Raw genomic sequence first — 21,169 nt, forward strand, 5'->3', positions numbered from 1 at the left:
AGTGGGGATACAGTCAGTGACACGGGACGCTGGGGGAGAGGGGTCACTGAGGGACGGTGTGAGGGAGCTGGATTAACGTCAGTGGGGATACAGTCAGTGTCACAGGACGCTGGGGGAGAGGGGTCACTGAGGGACGGTGTGAGGGAGCTGGATTAACGTCAGTGGGGACACAGTCAGTGAAACAGGACGCCAGGGGAGAGGGGTCACTGAGGGACGGTGTGAGGGAGGTGGATTAACGTCAGTGGGGATACAGTCAGTGTCACAGGACACTGGGGGAGAGGGGTCACTGAGGGACGGTGTGAGGGAGCTGGATTAACGTCAGTGGGGATACAGTCAGTGACACGGGACGCCGGGGGAGAGGGGTCACTGAGGGATGGTGTGAGGGAGCTGGATTAACGTCAGTGGGGATACAGTCAGTGTCACAGGACGCTGGGGGGAGCGAGGTCACTGAGCTACCCAGAGAGGCCCTGTTGGAGTATACAGTTAGGCTTTGAAAAATTGTGCCAACCAACTGCCGGGGGCCTTTCAGAGACATTTTCAACCTCTCAGTGTTGCAGTCGGAGGTTCCCGCCCGCTTTAAAAGGACGACAGTTATACCAGTGCCCAGGAACGGCAGGGTTAGCTGACCCAGTGACTATCAACTCGCAGTGCTCACACTTACGGGGATGAAATACTGTGACAGGTTGGTCGTGGCCACAATCAACTGCTGCTTGAGGAGGGACCTGGACCCAGTGTAGTTTGCCTGTCGCCACCTACGTGATCTCAATGGGTCTTGGACCACCTGATCAATACAGACACCTCTGTCTGGATGCTGTTTACTGACTATATCTCAGCATTTAACACCATCATTCTGACTATGCCGAATGAAAAGCTACAGAATCTGGGCCTCTGTACCTCCCTCTGCAACTGGATCCTCGACTCCCCAGTCCGCGGACCGCAGCCTGTGCCCCTCGGGAATAACGGCACCTCCTCCGCTGAGAAGCGACGTTGGCACAAGGATGCCTGCTGGGTCCACTGTTTTAACCTCTCTGCCCCTCACGACCGTGTGGCTGGGCACAGCTCAAGGTCCGTATGTAAATCTGCTGATGATCCAGCCACCGCCGGCAGAATCTCGGACGGCGACGCGAGGGCGTGCAGGAGCGAGATAGACCAGCTGGAGGAGAGGCGCGGCAGGCAACAACCGGGCGCTCAAGGTCAGTCAGACTGAACGACTGACTGTGGACTTCAGAAAGGGGAAGTCAAGGGAGGGCATAGCATTTCTCGCCGAGGGGATCAGAAGCGGGGAGAGTGAGCGGTTTTAAGTTCTTGGGTGTCAATATCTCTGAATATCTAACATGCACCTAACATTTCAATGCAGCTACAAAGAAGGCACGATCATAAACCTTGCGAGACCATGGATTTGTGCCTTCACTCTCCAGGGTGCAGGCCTGGGCAAGGTTGTATGGGAGACCGGCAGTTGCCCATGCTGCAAGTCTCCCCTCTCCACGCCACCAATGTTGTCCAAGGGAAGGGCATTAGGACCCATACAGCTTGGCACCGGTGTCGTCGCAGATTAATGTGTGATTAAGGACACAACAGGTTCCCTCGGATGGGGCTCGAAATCACGACCTCCAGGTCGCTAGTCCAATGCCTTAACCACTTGGCCACACGCCCACACAGGAGGCAGGACGGCGCCGAGATTCCATCAGGACTTTGAGCAGATTTGGATTGCCACCGAGCACACTTGCCCATTTCTACAAATGTACTGCGGGGAGTATTCTCACCGGTATGGCGGGGAGTGGGGTGGGTGGGGGGAGCGTGGGTGGGAGGGGTTGGGTGGTGGTACCGCACAGGATCGGGCAAAATAGCTGCAGAAAGCTTCAATCTCAGTCAGCTCCCTCATGGGAACCAGCCTCCCCAAAACCCGGGACACCTCCAAATAGCGATGCCCCGAAGAGGCGGCACCCTTCATTAAGGACTCAAAATCCCCCCCAAAAATTCTGAGATGCAGAGGGACTTGTGAGCCCTTGTGCGGAACACCCTGAGGGTAAACTTGCAGGCAGAGTCGGTGGTGAGGCAGGCAAACGCCACAGAAAACCTACAGCACAATACAGGCCCTTCGGCCCACAAAGCTGTGCCGAACACGCCCCTACCTTAGAAATTACTAGACTTACCCATACCCCTCTATTTTTCTAAGGTTCATGTACCAAGACCCCATCGTGCCCGCCTCCACCACCATTGCCGGCAGCCCATTCCACGCACTCACCACTCTCTGTGTGCAAAACTTACCACTGACATCTCCTCTGTACCTCCTCCCCAGCACCTTAAACCTATGCCCTCTTGTGGCAGCCATTTCAACCCTGGGAAAAAGCCTCTGACTTTCCACACGATCATGTTCACATTCATTTCAAGAGGTCGGGAATACAAGAGCAGGGATGAGATGCTGAGGCTTTATAAGGCACTGGCGAGGCCTTACCTTGAGTTTTGGGCTCCTCATCTTAGAAAAGATGTGCTGGCGTTGGGGAGGGTCCAGAGGAGGTTCACGAGGATGATTCCAGGAATGAAAGGGTTATCGTACGGGGGACGTTTCATGGCTCTGGTCTGTACTCGTTGGAATTCAGAAGGATGAGTGGGGAATCTCATTGAAACCTTTCGGATGTTGAAAGGCCCAGACAGAATAGATGTGGAAATGATGTTTCTCATGGTGGGGGAGTCTAGGACAAGAGGGCACAGCCTTAGGGTAGAGGGGTGCCCATTCAATACAGAGATGTGGTGACATTTCTTTAGCCAAAGGGTGGTGAATTTGTGGAATTTGTTGCCACGTGCACCTGTGGAGGCCAGATCGTTGGGTGTATTTAAGGCAGGGATTGATCAGACGTGGTATCAAGGGTTTTGGAGAGAAGGCGGGGATCTGGGGTTGAGGAGGAGATAGAAAAAAAGAATCAGCCATGATTGAATGGCGGAGCAGACTCGATGGGTTGAATGGCCTAATTCTGCTTCTATGTCTTATGCTCTTAGGGGCCATCACAACTCAGGACATAAGACCATAAGACATAGGAGCAGAATTAGGCCATTCAGCCCATCGAGTCTGCTCAACTATTCCATTATGGCTGATCCCGGATGATCCCACTCAACCCTGTACACCTGCCTTCTCGCCATATCCTTTGATGCCCCGACCGATCAGGAAACGATCAACTTCCGCCTATCAGCCCTCCTCGTCTGTTAACCCCCTCCATTCCCGGAATCATCGTCATGGACTTCTGGACGGAGCCCTCTTCTCGTTGTTACCGTCGGGGAAGGAGGTACAGAAGCCCGAAGGCGCACACACACACACACACACTCAGCGATTCAGGAACAGCTCCTTCCCCTCCGCCATCAGGTTTCTGAACGGACATTGGACCCAAGAACACCACCTCACCAACTTCCTCCTCTCTTTCTATTTCACTACTGATTGATCTTCGATTACATCTCTCAGTGTAGTTCACAGTTCATATTATCATGAGTTGCTTTCCACTGCTGCCGCAAGTACAACGAATTTCACGACCTGCGCCGGCGATATTAAACCTGATTCTGATCATTTCAGGAGAGGAGAAGATGGCGGCGCGACGCAGCTCGCAGCGGCCTCTCCGGTGAATGATATCTGTTATCTGTCGAGTAGGGTGCCGTGCACAATCCTGATTTGATGGAGACGGACGTGAGAGCATGGAGGAACATCTGGTGAAACTTCTGAAATGCCTGTTTCACTGCCGCTGCTACTGTGTGATCCTGAATCTCCGGAGGGGAAAGACCCCGAGTCCTCGGCTTTGCTTGTTGCTCAGTGGCCGGGGCGGGGTCGAAGCGCTCGGCAGAGGATGGTGCTTGGTGTCGGAGGGGCTGCTCGGAGGCTCGAAGTTTTCGGACGGACTCAGGATCCGCTGCGGTCGGGTGCTTCCAATGGTGCTGCATCGGCAAGTTGGTGGCGCATGGAGGTTCATGGCGGGGAGAGTTTCTCCCTTCTAGCGTCTGCGTGAGATGATGGGGCTATCGGGAATTTGAGACTTCTTTTTACCGTGCCCATGGTCTGCTCTTTATCAAATTACAGTATTGCTTTGCACTGTTGTAACTATATGTTATAATTATGTGGTTTTGTCAGTTTTAGTCTTGGTTTGTCCTGTGTTTCTTGTGATATCATTCTGGAGGAACATTGTATCATTTTTTAATGCATGCATTACTAAATGACAATAAACGGGGACTGAGTGTCCTCATGATCAAACCTAATCTAATCTAATCTAATCTAAGTACCCTCTCTCCGTATTCCAGCTTGGAGCACTGTGCTCAGTTCTGGTCTCCTCACTACAGGAAGGACGCGGAAACCATAGAAAGGGTGCAGAGGAGATTTACAAGGATGTTGCCTGGATTGGGGTTCATGCCTTATGAAAGCAGGTTGAGTGAACTCGGCCTTTTCTCCTTGGAGCGACGGAGGATGAGAGGTGACCTGATAGAGGTGTACAAGATGATGAGAGGCATTGATCGTGTGGATAGTCAGAGGGATGAAACGGTTGCCACAAGAGGGCACAGTTTTAAGGTGCTGGGGAGTAGGAACAGAGGAGATGTCAGGGGTAAGTTTTTTTACTCAGAGAGTGGGAAGTGCGTGGAATGGGCTGCCGGCAGCGCTGGTGGAGATGGACACGATAGGGTTTTTTAAGAGAGTTCTGGATAGGTACATGGAGCTTAGAAAAATAGAGGACCATTGGTAACCCCAGTAATTCCTAAGGTAGGGACATGCTCGGCACAACTTTGTGGGACGAAGGGCCCGTATTGTGCTGTAGGTTTTCTATGTTTCTAACTCAGTGCCGTGAAACCCAGCAACATCCTCATAAATTTTTAATTGGGGAAAGGCAAATTATGAGGCTAAAAGGCTAGAACTTGCGGGTGTGAATTGGGATGATGTTTTTGCAGGGAAATGTACTATGGACATGTGGTCGATGTTTAGGGATCTCTTGCGGGATGTAAGGGATAAATTTGTCCCGGTGAGGAAGATAAAGAATGGTAGGGTGAAGGAACCATTGGTGACAAGTGAGGTGGAAAATCTAGTCAGGTGGAAGAAGGCAGCATACATGAGGTTTAGGAAGCAAGGATCAGATGGGTCTATTGAGGAATATAGGGAAGCAGGAAAGGAGCGTAGGAAGCGGCTGAGAAGAGCAAGAAGGGGGCATGAGAAGGCCTTGGCGAGTAGGGTAAAGGAAAACCCCAAAGCATTCTTCAATTATGTGAAGAAAAAAAGGATGACAGGAGTGAAGGTAGGACCAATTAGAGATAAAGGTGGGAAGATGTGCCTGGAGGCTGTGGAAGTGAGCGAGGTCCTCAATGAATACTTCTCTTCGATATTCACCAATGAGAGGGAACCTGATGATGGTGAGGACAATATGAGTGAGGCTGATGTTCAGGAGCATGTTGATATTAAGGGAGAGGAGGTGTTGGAGTTGTTAAAATACATTAGGACAGATAAGTCCCCGGGGCCTGATGGAATATTCCCCAGGCTGCTCCACGAGGCGAGAGAAGAAATTGCTGAGCCTCTGGCTAGGGTCTTTATGTCTCGTTGTCCACGGGACTGGTACCGGAGGATTGGAGGGAGGCGAATGTTGTTCCTTTGAACAAAAAAAGGTAGTAGGGATAGTCCGGGTAATTATAGACCAGTGAGCCTTACGTCTGTGGTAGGAAAGCTGTTGGAAAAGATTCGTAGAGATAGGATCTATAGGTATTTAGAGAATCATGGTCTAATCAAGGACAGTCAGCATGGCTTTGTGAAGGGCAGATCGTGTCTAACAAGCCTGATAGAGTTCTTTGAGGAGCTGACCAGGCATATAGATGAGGGTAGTGCAGTGGATGTGATCTATATGGATTTTAGTAAGGCATTTGACAAGGTAGGCTTATTCAGAAAGTTAGAAGGCATGGGATCCAGGGAAGTTTGGCCAGATGGATTCAGAATTGGCTTGCCTGCAGAAGGCAGAGGGTGGTGGTGGAGGGAGTACATTCAGATTGGAGGATTGTGACTAGTGGTGTCCCACAAGGATCTGTTCTGGGACCTCTACTTTTCGTGATTTTTATTAACGACCTGGATGTCGGGGTGGAAGGGTGGGTTGGCAAGTTTGCAGACAACACAAAGGTTGGTGGTGTTGTAGATAGTGTAGAGGATTGTCAAGGATTACAGAGAGACATTGATAGGATGCAGAAGTGGGCTGAGAAGTGGCAGATGCAGTTCAACCCGGAGAAGTGTGAGGTGGTACACTTTGGAAGGATAAACTCCAAGGCAGAGTACAAAGTAAATGGCAGGATACTTGGTAGTGTAGAGGAGCAGAGGGATCTTGGGGTACATGTCCACAGATCCATGAAAGTTGCCTCACAGGTGGATAGGGTAGTTAAGAGAGCTTATGGGGTGTTAGCTTTCATAAGTCGAGGGATAGAGTTTAAAAGTCACGATGTAATGATGCAGCTCTATAAAACCCTGGTTAAGCCACACTTGGAGTACTGTGTCCAGTTCTGGTCACCTCACTATAGGAAAGATGTGGAAACATTGGAAAGGGTACAGAGGAGATTTACCAGGATGCTGCCTGGTTTAGAGAGTATGGATTATGATCAGAGATTAAGGGAGCTAGGGCTTTACTCTTTGGAGAGAAGGAGGATGAGAGGAGACATGATAGAGGTGTACAAGATAATAAGAGGAATAGATGGAGTAGATAGCCAGCAGCTCTTCCCCAGGGCACCACTGCTCAATACAAGAGGACATGGTTTTAAGGTAAGGGGTGGGAAGTTCAAGGGGGATATTAGAGGAAGGATTTTTACTCAGAGAGTGGTTGGTGCGTGGAATGCACTGCCTGAGTCAGTGGTGGAGGCAGATACACTAGTGAAGTTTAAGAGACTACTAGACAGGTATATGGAGGAATATAAGGTGGGGGCTTATATGGGAGGCAGGGTTTGAGGGTCGGCACAACATTGTGGGTCAAAGGGCCTGTACTGTGCTGTACTATTCTGTGTTGTATGTTCTATGTTCGAAATCTGTCTCTGCACTCTTTCCCAGCACAGTGGTGTCTTTCCTGCAGCCGAAACAGGTCACAGAACTCCAAGTGTAACCTCACTAATAACCCAATTAAATCTCGCCCCTCTCACCTTAAATCTGTGCTCCTCATAGTGTTATACAGTACTGTGCACAAATTTATATATATATAAATTTATTTAAAAAATAAGTATAGCTAATGTGCCTAAGACTTTTGCACAGCTCTGGAGTAATTTTACGTATTGCGCTATTCTACCAAAGGAAAAAAAAAACAACACCACAAATTTCAACATATGTGAGTGAAATTAAAACTTGCCGTCGACGGTAGTGGAGGCGGATGCAATAGGGTTTTTAGAGACTCTTAGATAGAGTACATGGAGATTAGAAAATTAAGAGGGCTACGCGGCAGGGAAATTCCAGGCAGTTATGATCCCTCAACTAAAAGGAAGGAGGTACAGGAGCCTCAGGACTCACACCACTAGGTTCAGGGACAGTTACTACCCCTCAACCATCAGGAAGGAGGTACAGGAGCCTCAGGACCCACACCACCAGGTTCAGGAACAGTTACTACCCCTCAAACATCAGGAAGGAGGTACAGGAGCCTCAGGACCCACACCACCAGGTTCAGGAACAGTTACTACCCCTCAAACATCAGGAAGGAGGTACAGGAGCCTCAGGACCCACACCACCAGGTTCAGGAACAGTTACTACCCCTCAACCATCAGGAAGGAGATACAGGAGCCTCAGGAGCCACACCACCAGGTTCAGGAACAGTTATCGCCCCTCAACCATCAGGAAGGAGGTACAGGAGCCTCAGGACTCACACCACCAGGTTCAGGAACAGTTATTACCCCTCAAACATCAGGAAGGAGGTACAGGAGCCTCAGGACTCACACCACCAGGTTCAGGGACAGTTATTACCCCTCAACCATCAGGAAGGAGGTACAGGAGCCTCAGGACTCACACCACCTGGTTCAGGAACAGTTATTACCCCTCAACCATCAGGAAGGAGGTACAGGAGCCTCAGGACTCACACCACGAGGTTCAGGAACAGTTATTACCCCTCAAACATCAGGAAGGAGGTACAGGAGCCTCAGGACTCACAGCACCAGGTTCAGGGACAGTTATTACCCCTCAACCATCAGGAAGGAGGTACAGGAGCCTCAGGATTCACACCACCAGGTTCAGGAGCAGTTTTTACCCCTCAACCATCAGGAAGGAAGTACAGGAGTCTCAGGACTCACACCACCAGGTTCAGAAACAGTTACTACCCATCAAACATCAGGAAGGAGGTACAGGAGTCTCAGGACCCACACCACCAGGTTCAGGAACATTTATTACTACCCCTCAAACATCAGGCTCCTGAACCAATCTGGATAGCTTCACTCAGCTTAATGCTGAACTGATTACGCAACCCAGACACTCAGTTTCCAGGAGTCGACAGCTCATGTTCTGAGTCACAGGTGGTTGGTTGTTTGTCATGGGTTGTTTGTTGATGGGAAGCCGGGAGATGGGGGAGAAAGAGAGAGAGAGAGAGAGAGAGAGAGAGAGAGAAGAGATAGTGCGGAGTAAGCTATGGGGGATGTTGTGAGTGGGGGTGAAATGGAGACAGAGGGTGAGGAGGAAAGGAAGAGGCGAGAGGGAGGGTGAAGGGAGAGGGATGGTGGCGAGAGAGGCAGGTTGAGGGTGTGGGGGAGGTGAAGGAGAGAGAGGGTGAGAATGAGTGTGTGGGGGAGCGGGAGGGTGTGGGAGAGGGTGAGGGTGAGATGGAGAGGGAGGGTAAAGGAGAGATGGGGGTGAGGATAAGAGTGAGGGTGAGGATGAAGGGAAGAGGGGGAGTGTGAAGGGGAGGGAGGGTCGGGAGAGTCGGGAGAGAGGGGTAGGGTGATGATGAGGAAGGGCGAGGAAAGAGGCAGAGTGAGGATGAGGGTCTGGGAGAGGTTGTGAGTGAGGGTGAGGGTGAGATGGAGAGAGAGGGTGAGGGGGAGATGGGGGTGAGGATAAGAGTGAGGGTGAGGATGAAGGGAAGAGGAGGAGTGTGAAGTGGAGAGAGGGTAGGGAGAGAGGTGTAGGGTGATGATGAGGGAGGGCGAGGAAAGAGGGAGAGTGAGGATGAGGGTGTGGGAGAGGTTGTGAGTTAGAGTGAGGTGAGAGGAAGGGCCGGGGTGGAGTGAGATTGAGGATGAGGGTCTGGGGGGAGGGAGGGCTTGAGGGAGGTTGAGTGAGTGTGAGATGGAGAGAGAATGTGAGGGGGAGAGGGAGAGGCAGGGTGAGGGCGAGTATGTGGGAGAATGTGAGGGTGCAGGGGAGGGTGAGGGAGAGAAGGTGAGGATGGGGGTGTGGTGAGAGGAACAGTGTGGGGGAGGTTGTGAGTGAGGGTGAGGGGAGAAGGGAGAGGGAAAGAGAGGGCGAGGGTGAAGGGATGAGAGGGTAAGGGGAGGGAGGGTGAGGGGGAGAGGGTTGAGAGGAGAGTTGAGGGGGAGGGCGAGGGAGAATGAAGGGGAGGGAGGAGTTTGGGCGAGGGAGAGGGTGGGGGAAAGGAAGGGAGGGTTAGGGGATAGAGGGCTGGGGGAGAGGGAGGACGAGGGGGAGAGAGGGGGAGGGGAGAGAGATGGTGAGGGTGGGGAGGGTATGGGGAGGAGAGAGGGGGAAGAGGGTGAAGGAGAGAGGGGAGTGACGAGGGGAGATGGAGTGAGGAGAGGTGGAGACGGGTTTGTGAGGGAGCGGGGGCGAGATCACGGGACAGCAGCTGTCTGGGGTCCGATCTGCCCCGTCCGGCACCACCCCACCACCCCACTCTCTTGCCCGCACCTACCGTGCCAGATGTGGACGTGCGACCTCTCCTCGTCGCCCCGGTGAAGGACGAGGTAGGCGTCGCCGGTGAAGAAGGTCCCGAACTCGCCCTTGGGAACCGGCACCAGCTTCATCTTCACCACCCGCCACACCTGCAGGCCCAGGGATTGTGGCGCCTTCTCCAGGCAGGAATCCCTCCCCATACTGAGGGGGTGGGGAGGGAAGAGTAGGGGATTGAGTGTGTGACGGCATCTGGCCCCTTCACATCCCCCCCCCCGCCACTCCGTCACCTCTCCCTCAAACACACAGTGACCACTCCTTCCCTACAACCCTCGCCATGCGCCTCACCATCTCCCACCCAAGCACCACTTCCCCTCCCCGTCAGCCCTTCCCCCTCCCGCGCCCCTTCGCGTCCCTGTCACACCTCCTACCTCCATGCCCCTCCCAGTCTCCACCATTCCCTCATTCCCGTCACGTTCTCGCTCCCCTGCTTCCCACTCTGACTCCGTCCCCCTCCCCCTCCCTTGCGCTCCTCCCTGTCTCCGTCACTCCCTCCCCCACCCACACCCCTCCCTTACACCTCTCCATCTCCGTCACACTCCTCCCCTTTCCCTCAACTGCACCCCTTCTTCTACACGCCCTCTGTCCCTGTCACCCCTCCGTCGCCCACTCTTCTCCCCGTCTCCATCACCCCCTGTCTCCCCTACAAACCCCTCCACTTCCATCTCCCCCTCCCTCGCCAAACATCCCTCCACCTTTCGGTCACCCTCACGATCCTCGTCATCGTCTCCCTCCCTCCCCTGCACTCCTCTCTGTCTCCGTCACCCCTACACCCCTCCGCATCTCCATCACCCCTCCCTCCTCTACACCCCTCCCCGCCTCCATCACCCCCTCCCTCCCATCCACCCTACCAGTCTCTATCACCCCCCTCCCCTACACACTCACCGTCTGCGTTACCCCTCCATCACCCCTCCCTCCCCGTCTCCATCACCCCCTCCCTCCCCTACACCCCTCTCCGTCTCCATCACCCCCACCCTCCCCTACACCCCTCCCCGTCTACTTCACCCCTCCCTCCCCTACATCCCTCCTCATCTCCGTCACCCCCTCCCTCCCCAAAGCCCCTCCCCATCTCTGTCACCTCCTCCCTTCCCTACACCTCTCCCCGTCGCCCTCACCCTCCCTCCCCTCCACCCCTCCACGTCTCCGTCACCCCCTCCCTCCCCTACACCCCTCCCTGTCTCCGTCACCCCCTCCCTCCCCAACGCCCCTCCCCATCTCTGTCACCTCCTCCCTTCCCTACACCCCTCCCCGTCGCCCTCACCCCTCCCTCCCTCCCCTACACCCCTCCCCGTCTCCACCACCCCTTCACTCCACTACACCCCTCCCCGTCGCCCTCACCCCTCCCTCCCCTACACCTCTCCCGGTCTCCACCACCCCTTCACTCCACCACACCCCTCCCCGTCTCTGTCACCCCTCCCTCCCCAACGCCCCTCCCCATCTCCATCATCCCCTCCCCGTCTCCCTCACCCCCTCCCTCCACTACACCCCTCCCCGTCTCCATCACCCCCTCCCTCCACTACACCCCTCCACGTCTCCGTCACCCCTCCCCGTCTCCGTCACCCCTCCCCGTCTCCGTCACCCCCTCCCTCCCCTACACCCCTCCCCGTCTCCATCACCCCCTCTCTCCCCTACACCCCTCCCCGTCTCCGTCACCCCCTCCCTCCCCTACAGCCCTCCACATCTCCGTCACCCCGTCCCTCTCCTACACCCCTCCCCGTCTCCATCACCCCCCTTTCCCCTACAACCCTCCCCGTCTCCATCACCCCTCCCTCCCCTACACCCCTCCCCGTCTCCATCAATCCCTCCCTCCCCTACACCCCTCCCCGTCTCCATCACCCCCTCCGTCCACTACACCCCTCCCCGTCTCCGTCACCCCCTCCCCCCTACACCCCTCCCCGACTCCGTCACCCCCTCACTCCCCTACACCCCTCCCTGTCTCCGTCACCCCTTATCTCCCCTACAACCCTCCCCATCTCCATCACCCCCTCTCTCCCCAACGCCCCTCCCCATCTCCATCATCCCCTCCCTCTCCTACACCCCTCCCCGTCTCCATCACCCCTCCCTCCCCTACACCTCTCCCGGTTTCCGTCACCCCCTCCCTCCCCCACACCCCTCCCCGTCTCTGTCAACCCTCCCTCCCCTACACCCCTCCCCGTTTCTAGCACAGCTCACCTCTGGTGCCAATTCCAGTACTCTTGGACTTGCTTTGGCGTGACGGACATGACTGCTGAACCTCTCTCTCCCTCTCGGCCGATCCCTGGGAGCGAGCACACTCTTAGTTGTCGGAAACAATCGCAGGAACAGGTGAACAGGTCGTCCGCCCCATCCTTCAGCACCTCCCCCCACTCCCCCGCAGCCCACTCCCTGTCCCATCAGCCCGGAGCCAATTCTGTCCCGGTGCTGGACTGCACCGGGGCTCCCGCCGAGTTCCCAGTCGAACAGCTGGGAAACGGTCCCTGCGGCTCAGCCGTTATTGTCGGCCCCAATTCCTTCCGGAAGCCCGTCTGAATTTGTCCCATCTCCGCCCCCCCCCCCCCACCCCGCCAGGCCTCTCTGTCCGAGTGCTTTGTAAATGTTACTGCACCGGCCTCAACCGCTTCCTCTGGCAGCTCTATCCTACCCACCGACCAACCTCTGGGCGAAAGGATTGCCCCTCGGGTCCCGATTAAATGTCTCTCACTCTCGCCTTAAACTCTCTGGTTGTTGGTACCCCAACCCTGGAGGTGAGGGGCGGGGGTTAGAAAGTGTGTGCATTCACCTATCTGTGGCCGCCCTCGTGATTTTATTCACGCCACTGAGGTTTATCCTGTCACCGATGCTTCCGTCCGCGCCGCAGAGGCGGAGGTTAGGACCCTGGGGCGCAGTGGAGAAGACGGCCGAGAATGGGCAGAGTCGGAGGACCTTCGCTGCCGCCCAAAACGCCGGCGGTGTAAGGTCACCCCTCCATCCCCGCCCCCCCCCCCCCCACACACCATCCAGGGAATAAATTCCCAACCCGCCCAACCCCTCCCTCCCTCGGGTCCCGCAACATCCTCGTAAATCTCTCTCTGCCCTCTTGCCGGCTCAAAGGGCATCTTCGCCCACGGCACGGATTAAAATCTGGGCTCGGTCCTCAAAGCGACACACACACACTCTCACACACACACACACACTCACACAAACACACACACACTCACACAGACACACACACACTCACACACACACACACTCACACAAACACACACACACACACTCACAGACACACACGCACACACTCACACACACACACACACACACACTCACGCACACACACACACAAACACACGCACACACACTCACACACACACACTCACACAAACACACACACACACACACACACACACGGGCACAAAATGCCGGAGGAACTCAGCAGGCCAGGCGGCATCTATGAAAAAGTTAACAGTCGACGTTTCGGGCCGAGATCCCTCCTTCGGCTGTTTACTCTTTTCCATGGCTGCTGCCTGACCTGCCGAGTTCCTCCAGCATTCTTGTGCGTGTGTTTTGCTTTGGATTTCCGGCACCTTGCCGATTTTCTCTTGTTTGTTGCAATACTCCAAGCACGGCCTCACCAGCGTCTTGCTCAACCCACCACACGCAACATACCAGCTTGCTTCCGCGGCGCCCGGCCTGAAGGAGATCGTCTTCGCCGCCCTGTCTACCTGCGGCAGCGCGCTCGGGGGAGGGAGCGGGGTACTTGGACGCCGAGTTTGCTCCGGCTTTTCCACGCCGGGGCCCTGCTGCGCCTCGAGCCTCGCTCTATCTCCGAAGCTGGATGTAGCTGGGCTGGACGGTTTAGATCGTAATCTGCCCCCGAGACGTGTCCTCACCACAGTGAGCGAGGAAGGCTCACGAGGTTATTTCCAAATGATTCAGGAAATCAGGCGGCGACACACCCTGTCAGTGGGTCCCAACATGCAGACGTTTCGACCGCTGTCTCACTTCCTTTTCTTTCTCTCTCCCCTCCCTCTATCCCTCCTCTCTCTCTCTCCCCTCCCTCTATCCCTCCACTCTCTCTCTCCCCTCCCTCTATCCCTCCTCTCTCTCTACCCTCCCTCTATCCCTCCTCTCTCTCTCCCCTCCCTCTATCCCTCCACTCTCTCTCTCCCCTCCCTCTATCCCTCCTCTCTCTCTCTACCCTCCCTCTATCCCTCCACTCTCTCTCTCCTCCCTCTATCCCTCCCCTCTCTCTCTACCCTCCCTCTATCCCTCCACTCTCTCTCTACCCTCCCTCTATCCCTCCTCTCTCTCTACCCTCCCTCTATCCCTCCTCTCTCTCTCCCCTCCCTCTATCCCTCCACTCTCTCTCTCCCCTCCCTCTATCCCTCCACTCTCTCTCTACCCTCCCTCTATCCCTCCTCTCTCTCTCCCCTCCCTCTATCCCTCCACTCTCTCTCTCCCCTCCCTCTATCCCTCCCCTCTCTCTCTCCCCTCCCTCTATCCCTCCACTCCCTCTCTACCCTCCCTCTATCCCTCCTCTCTCTCTCCCCTCCCTCTATCCCTCCTCTCTCTCTCTATCCCCCCTCCCTCACTCGCCCTCTCCATCTCGCTCTCCTCCCTCTATCCCTCCCCCTCTCTCCTCTCCAGTCTCTATCCCCTCTCCCTCTCCATCTCTCTCCCTTCCCTCTTTCCCCTCACTCCCCTCTCTGCTCTCTCTCTGTCCTTCCCTCCTCTCCCCCACTTTCTCTCCCTCCCCTCCCCCCGATCCCTCCCCACACTGATCTCTCCCCATCACCTCCCTCCGCCTCCCTCCCTATTCTCAGCCCCCACCCGTTCCATTCTCTCTCTCCATCGCCCTCTCTCCCTCCCTGCTATCCGTCGGGTGGGGTCGGGGGGGGCAAGAGGGAGAGGGGGAGAGGGAGAGATTTAGAGAGGGGTGGACTGAGGGGGGCGCATGAGGGAGAGGTGGAGAAAGAGGGGGAGAGGGGAGGGAGACTGAAAGAGGGGGAGAGAGCGGTGAGTGAGAGTGAGAGGGGAGAAGGGGAAGAGGGGGAGACAGAAATTTAGAGAAGGGGAGTGAGGGAGAGGGGGAGAAAGAGAGAGAGAGATAGAGATAGATAGATAGATAGAGAGAGAGAGAGAAGATGGCAGCTGTCAGAAGGGGGTGTGTCCTGCATAGTGAGATAGATAGATAGATAGATAGAGAGAGAGAGAGAGAGAGAGAAAATGGTAGCTGTCAGAAGGGGGTGTGTCCTGCATAGTGAGATAGATAGATAGATAGAGAGAGAGAGAGAGAGAGAGAGAGAGAAAATGGTAGCTGTCAGAAGGGGGTGTGTCCTGCACAGTGAGATAGATAGATAGATAGAGAGAGAGAGAGAGAGAGAGAGAGAGAAGATGGCAGCTGTCAGAAGGGGGTGTGTCCTGCATAGTGAGATAGATAGATAGATAGAGAGAGAGAGAGAGAGAGAGAGAGAGAGAGAGAGAGAGAGAGAGAGAAAATGGTAGCTGTCAGAAGGGGGTGTGTCCTGCATAGTGAGATAGATAGATAGATAGAGAGAGAGAGAGAGAGAGAGAAGATGGTAGCTGTCAGAAGGGGGTGTGTCCTGCATAGTGAGATAGATAGATAGATAGAGAGAGAGAGAGAGAGAGAATGGTAGCTGTCAGAAGGGGGTGTGTCCTGCATAGTGAGATAGATAGATAGATAGAGAGAGAGAGAGAGAGAGAGAGAGAGAAGATGGTAGCTGTCAGAAGGGGGTGTGTCCTGCATAGTGAGATAGATAGATAGAGAGAGAGAGAGAGAGAGAGAGAGAGAGAGAGAGAGAGAGAGAGAGAACCACCGACTTTAATGAGAACTGTTGCAGAACACAAGAGAAAACAGAGTCGTTAACTAAAACTTACAGCCTGAAAGTTAACTGCCAGCTCCGCAGCTGGAAGCAGTCACGGAACATCAAACCAACACGGCCCCTTTGCAGCGCCCGACGAAGCGCTCGCCCTCCTCCCCGGGGCAAGGACGAACGTGAGGCAGGGAGCGGACAGGCTGCTGCGACTCAGGACAAGTCTCGACAAGACTGCAGCGAAAAGTAGACACCAGCGCAAAGGAGCGGTGTTTATCTGGAGAGGGCGGCAGTGGAACCCGTTCCGCAGCCCGTCTGCGGGGGCAGAGTCCGTGGTTGTGACACCGTTCCCCTGATCCCCCCCCCATAACTCTCCCCCTCTCCCTGCGACCACCCACCATTCTTTCCCCCTCTCTCTCCTTACTTCCTTGTATATTCTCTCCTTCCCCTTCTCCCTCCCTCCCTCTACTCTTCTGCCCCTCTCCCTCCCTTTCCCTCCCCGTCTCTCGCCTGCAATCCCTCCCTATCTCCTCCCCTTCCCCATCTCCCTCCTTTACCCTCCTTCGTCCTCTATCTCTCTCCAGCCCTGACTCGCTCAACCCCCCTCCCTCCGCCTCACCTCACCCCTCTCTCCCCACCCTCACCATCTCTCCCCCCTCCCCGCCCCCTCTCCACGTCTCCCCCCATACCCCCGCTCTCTCTGCTCCCTCCCTCACCCCACAACCCCCCCACTCTCTCACGCCCTCTCCCTACCCTCACTTCACCCCCTTTCCCTCCCTCACTCTCTCTCTCCTCTCTCCCTCCCCACGCCCCCTCTCTTCGTCTCCCCATCCTTCCCCTCCCTCCACTCCCTCCTTCACGCCTGAATCCCTCCCTCCCCGTCTCTCTCTCCCACCCATCTCCCCCTCACCCTCCCTTCCTCTCTTATTCTCCTCTCCCCCTGCCTTTCAGCACCCCCTCCATTCTTCCACCCCACCTCTCTCCTTCTTCCTCCTTTCCCCTCCAACATGCCCTTCCCCTCAGTTCAGGAGGGAGAGCGGCGGGTCGAGGAAGGGAGGATGTGCCCCGATCTATTTCCCGATCTCGAGAACCCAGCTGTCTCGACCCGTGAAGGAGGTCACTACCCCGTGGAGCAGAATTAGGCCATTCAGCCCATCGAGTCTGCTCCGCCATTCTATCATGGCTGATCCTTTATTTCTATCTCCTCCTCAAACCCCAGTTCCCGGCCTTCTCACCGTAACCTCTGATGCCATGTCCATTCAAGAATCTATCAATCTCTGCCTTAAATACACCCAACGACCTGGCTTCCACAGCTTCAATTGGCAACAAATTCCACAAAATTCACCGCCCTCTGGCTAAAGAAATGTCTCCACATCTCTGTTTTGAAAGGTCGCCCCTCCATCCTGAGGCTGTGCCCTCTTGTCCTAGACTCCCCCACCATGGGAAGCATCCTCTCCACATCTACTCTGTCTAGGCCTTTCAACATTCGAAAGGTTTCAATGAGATCCCCCCCGCCCCATCCTTCTGAATTCCAGTGAGTACACACCCAGAGACATCAAACGTTCCTCGTATGATAACCCTTTCGTCCCTGGAATCATCCTAGTGAACCTCCTCGGGACCCTCTCCAATGCCAGTACATCTTCTCTAAGATGAGGGGCCCAAAACTGTTCTCAACACTCAAGGTGAGGCCTCACCAGTGACTTATAAAGCCTCAGCATCACATCCTTGCTCTTGTATTCCAGACCTCTTGAAATGAATGCAAACATTTCATTTGCCTTCCTCACCACCGACTCAACCTGCAAATTAACCTTCAGGGTGTCCTGCACAAGGACTCCCAAGTCCCTCTGCATCTCAGATTCCTGGATTTTCTACCGGTCTAGAAAATAGTCCGCACATTTATTTGTGCTACCAAAGTGTATGACCGTGCATTTTCCAACATTGTATTTCAAAACTCGTTAGATTCTGGACTAGTTCCTGAGGATTGGAGGGTGGCTAATGTAACCCCACTTTTTAAAAAAGGAGGGAGAGAGAAACCGGGGAATTATAGGCCGGTTAGCCTAACGTCGGTGGTGGGGAAACTGCTGGAGTCAGTTATCAAGGATGTGATAACAGCACATTTGGAAAGCGGTGAAATGATCGGACAAAGTCAGCATGGATTTGTGAAAGGAAAATCATGTCTGACGAATCTCATAGAATTTTTTGAGGATGTAACTAGTAGAGTGGATAGGGGAGAACCAGTGGATGTGGTATATTTGGATTTTCAAAAGGCTTTTGACAAGGTCCCACATAGGAGATTAGTGTGCAAACTTAAAGCACACGGTATTGGGGGTAAGGTATTGGTGTGGGTGGAGAATTGGTTAGCAGACAGGAAGCAAAGAGTGGGAATAAACGGGACCTTTTCAGAATGGCAGGCGGTGACTAGTGGGGTACCGCAAGGCTCAGTGCTGGGACCCCAGTTGTTTACAATATATATTAATGACTTGGATGAGGGAATTAAATGCAGCATCTCCAAGTTTGCGGAAGACACAAAGCTGGGTGGCAGTGTTAGCAGTGAGGAGGATGCTAAGAGGATGCAGGGTGACTTGGATAGGTTGGGTGAGTGGGCAAACTCATGGCAGATGCAATTTAATGTGGATAAATGTGAAGTTATCCACTTTGGTGGCAAAAATAGGAAAACAGATTATTATCTGACTGGTGGCCGATTAGGAAAAGGGGAGGTGCAACGAGACCTGGGTGTCATTATACACCAGTCATTGAAAGTGGGCATGCGGGTACAGCAGGCGGTGAAAAAGTCGAATGGTATGCTGGCATTTATAGCGAGAGGATTCGAGTACAGGAGCAGGGAGGTACTACTGCAGTTGTACAAGGCCTTGGTGAGACCACACCTGGAGTATTGTGTGCAGTTTTGGTCCCCTAATCTGAGGAAAGACATCTTTGCCATAGAGGGAGTACAAAGAAGGTTCACCAGATTGATTCCTGGGATGGCAGGTCTTTCATATGAAGAAAGACTGGATGAACTGGGCTTGTACTCGTTGGAATTTAGAAGATTGAGGGGGGATCTGATTGAAACGTATAAGATCCTAAAGGGATTGGACAGGCTAGATGCGGGAAGATTGTTCCCGATGTTGGGGAGGTCTAGAACGAGGGGTCACAGTTTGAGGATAGAGGGGAAGCCTTTTAGGACCGAGGTTAGGAAAAACTTCTTCACACAGAGAGTGGTGAATCTGTGGAATTCTCTGCCACAGCAAACTGTTGAGGCCAGTTCATTAGCTATGTTTAAAAGGAAGTTAGATATGGCCCTTGTGGCTACAGGGGTCAGGGGGTATGGAGGGAAGGCTGGGTTCTGAGTTGGATGATCAGCCATGATCATAATAAATGGCGGTGCAGGCTCGAAGGGCCGAATGGCCTACTCCTGCACCTATTTTCTATGTTTCTATGTTTCTATTTGCCACTTTCTTGCCCATTCTCCTAATCTGTCCAAGTCCTTCTGCATCCTACCTGTTTCCTCAACACTACCTGCCCCTCCACCAATCTTCGCATCTTCTTCAAACCTGGCAACAAAGCCATCTATTCCATCATCTAAATCACTGATACGCGGCATAAAAAGAAGAGGTCCCAACACCGACCCCTGTGGGATACCACTGGTCACTGGCAGCCAACCAGACCAAGGATCCTTTTATTCCCACCGTCATGTCGCCTCGCACTCCCTATCTCCCGGCCTCCCAAATGGAGAGGGCGCCCGAGAGCCCGGCCCCTGAGTCCCACCGGGGTGGCCTCCGGCGATCGGCCCGCCCGGATAAGCTCTTCGTTTAAACTTGGGGAAGTTCGGCCTTCTTTTCAAAGGAGAGGGAATCCAGGAGTGTGAGGCGTTGAGGCGGTGAGCAACACTCCACACGAAGTGCTGGAGGAACTCAGCAGGCCAGGCAGCATCTATGGAAAAAAAAAAGGGCAGCCGACATTTCGGGCCGAGACCCATCATCCTCCAGCATTTTGTGTGTGAGAGTTGCTCGGATATCCAGCGTCTGCAAATTTTCTGTTGCTTGTCCGTCGAAGCAGGGAGGTGATTCAAAACAAATTCATCGGCGAAGTGCGTAACTCCAGCAAATTCCTGGTACGTGCCAGTGTGCGCCCGGGGACCACGGCCTCTGCAGGGAGATGCAAAAGTTTGGGCACCCCGGTCAAAATTCCTGTTACTGTGAGTAGTTAAGTGAGTGGAAGATGAACTGATCTCCAACAGTCATGCAGGTTAAAGATGAAACATGCTTTTCAACATTCTAAGCAAGATTAGTGTATTATTTTTATTTTGTACAATTTTAGAGTGAAAAAAAAAGGAAAGGAGCACCATGCAAAAGTTTGGGCACCCCTAGAGATTTGAGCTCTGAGTTAACTTTTACTAAGATCTCAGACCTTAATTAGCTTGTTAGGGCTATGGCTTGTTCAGAGTCATTGTTAGGAAAGGCCAGGTGATGCAAATTTCCTGACTCCTCAAACCTTGTCCCAACAATCAGCAGCCATGGGCTCCTCTAAGCAGCTGCCCAGAACTCTAAAAATTGAAATAAATGATGCCCACAAAGCAGGAGAAGGCTATAAGAAGATAGCAAAGAGTTTTCAGGTGGCTGTTTCCTCAGTTCGTAATGTAATCAAGAAGTGGCAGTTAACAGGAACGGCGGAGATCAAGTTGAGGTCAGGAAGACCAAGAAAACTTTCCGAGAGAACTGCCCGTAGGATTGCTGGAAAGGCAAATCAATACACCTGTTTGATTGCAAGAGACCTTCAGGAAGATTTAGCAGACTCTGGAGTGGTGGTGCAGTGTTCTACTGTGCAGTGATACCTGCACAAATATGACCTTCATGGAAGAGTCATCAGAGGAAAACCTTTCCTGCGTCCTCACCACAACATTCAGCGTCAGAAGTTTACAAAGAAACATCTAAACAAGCCTGATGCATTTTGGAAACACGTCCTGTGGACTGATGAATTAAAAATAGAACTTTTTGGCCACAATGAGCAAAGGTATGTTTGGAGAAAAAAGGGTGCAGAATTTCATGAAAAGAACCCCTCTCCAACTGTTAAGCACGGGGGTGGATCGATCATGCTTTGGGCTTGTGTTGCAGCCAGTGGCGCTGGGAATATTTCACTGGTAGAGGGAAGAATGAATTCAATTAAATACCAGCAAATTCTGGAAGTAAACATCACACCGTCTGTAAAAAAGCTGAAGATGAAAAGAGGATGGCTTCTACAACAGGATAATGATCCTAAACACACCTCAAAATCCACAATGGACTACCTCAAGAGGAGCAAGCTAAAGGTTTTGCCATGGCCCTTACAGTCCCCCGACCTAAACATCATCGAGAATCTGTGGATAGACCTCAAAAGAGCAGTGCATGCAAGACGGCCCAAGAATCTCACAGAACTAGAAGCCTTTTGCAAGGAAGAATGGGCGAAGATCCCCCAAACAAGAATAGAAAGACTCTTAGCTGGCTACAGAAAGCGTTTACAAGCTGTGATACTTGCCAAA

At 53.6% G+C, this 21,169-nt stretch overlaps 1 protein-coding gene across 3 annotated transcripts in view; it reads right to left on the reverse strand.

Annotated features, from left to right (window-relative positions):
- The window catches only part of capgb (capping protein (actin filament), gelsolin-like b), a 22,640-nt gene extending 8,809 nt beyond the window's left edge, over positions 1 to 13,831 (reverse strand). The window contains exons 1-3 of one of the 3 annotated variants that reach the window (XM_063036777.1): positions 13,487 to 13,831; positions 12,038 to 12,122; positions 9,828 to 10,009 (exon numbers count right to left, since the gene is read on the reverse strand). In XM_063036777.1, coding sequence (XP_062892847.1) covers positions 9,828 to 10,009; positions 12,038 to 12,087 — 232 coding nt within the window. In that variant the 5' untranslated portion in view covers positions 12,088 to 12,122; positions 13,487 to 13,831. Of the gene's footprint in view, positions 1 to 9,827; positions 10,010 to 12,037; positions 12,123 to 12,497; positions 12,519 to 12,623; positions 12,647 to 13,486 lie in introns of those variants that run through there. The other 2 variants (XM_063036778.1, XM_063036779.1) reach the window with 2 other exon arrangements.
- Between the last annotated feature and the right edge of the window lie 7,338 nt (positions 13,832 to 21,169).

This window comes from Mobula hypostoma, chromosome 31, assembly GCF_963921235.1.
Source record: "Mobula hypostoma chromosome 31, sMobHyp1.1, whole genome shotgun sequence".
NCBI lineage: Eukaryota > Metazoa > Chordata > Chondrichthyes > Myliobatiformes > Myliobatidae > Mobula > Mobula hypostoma.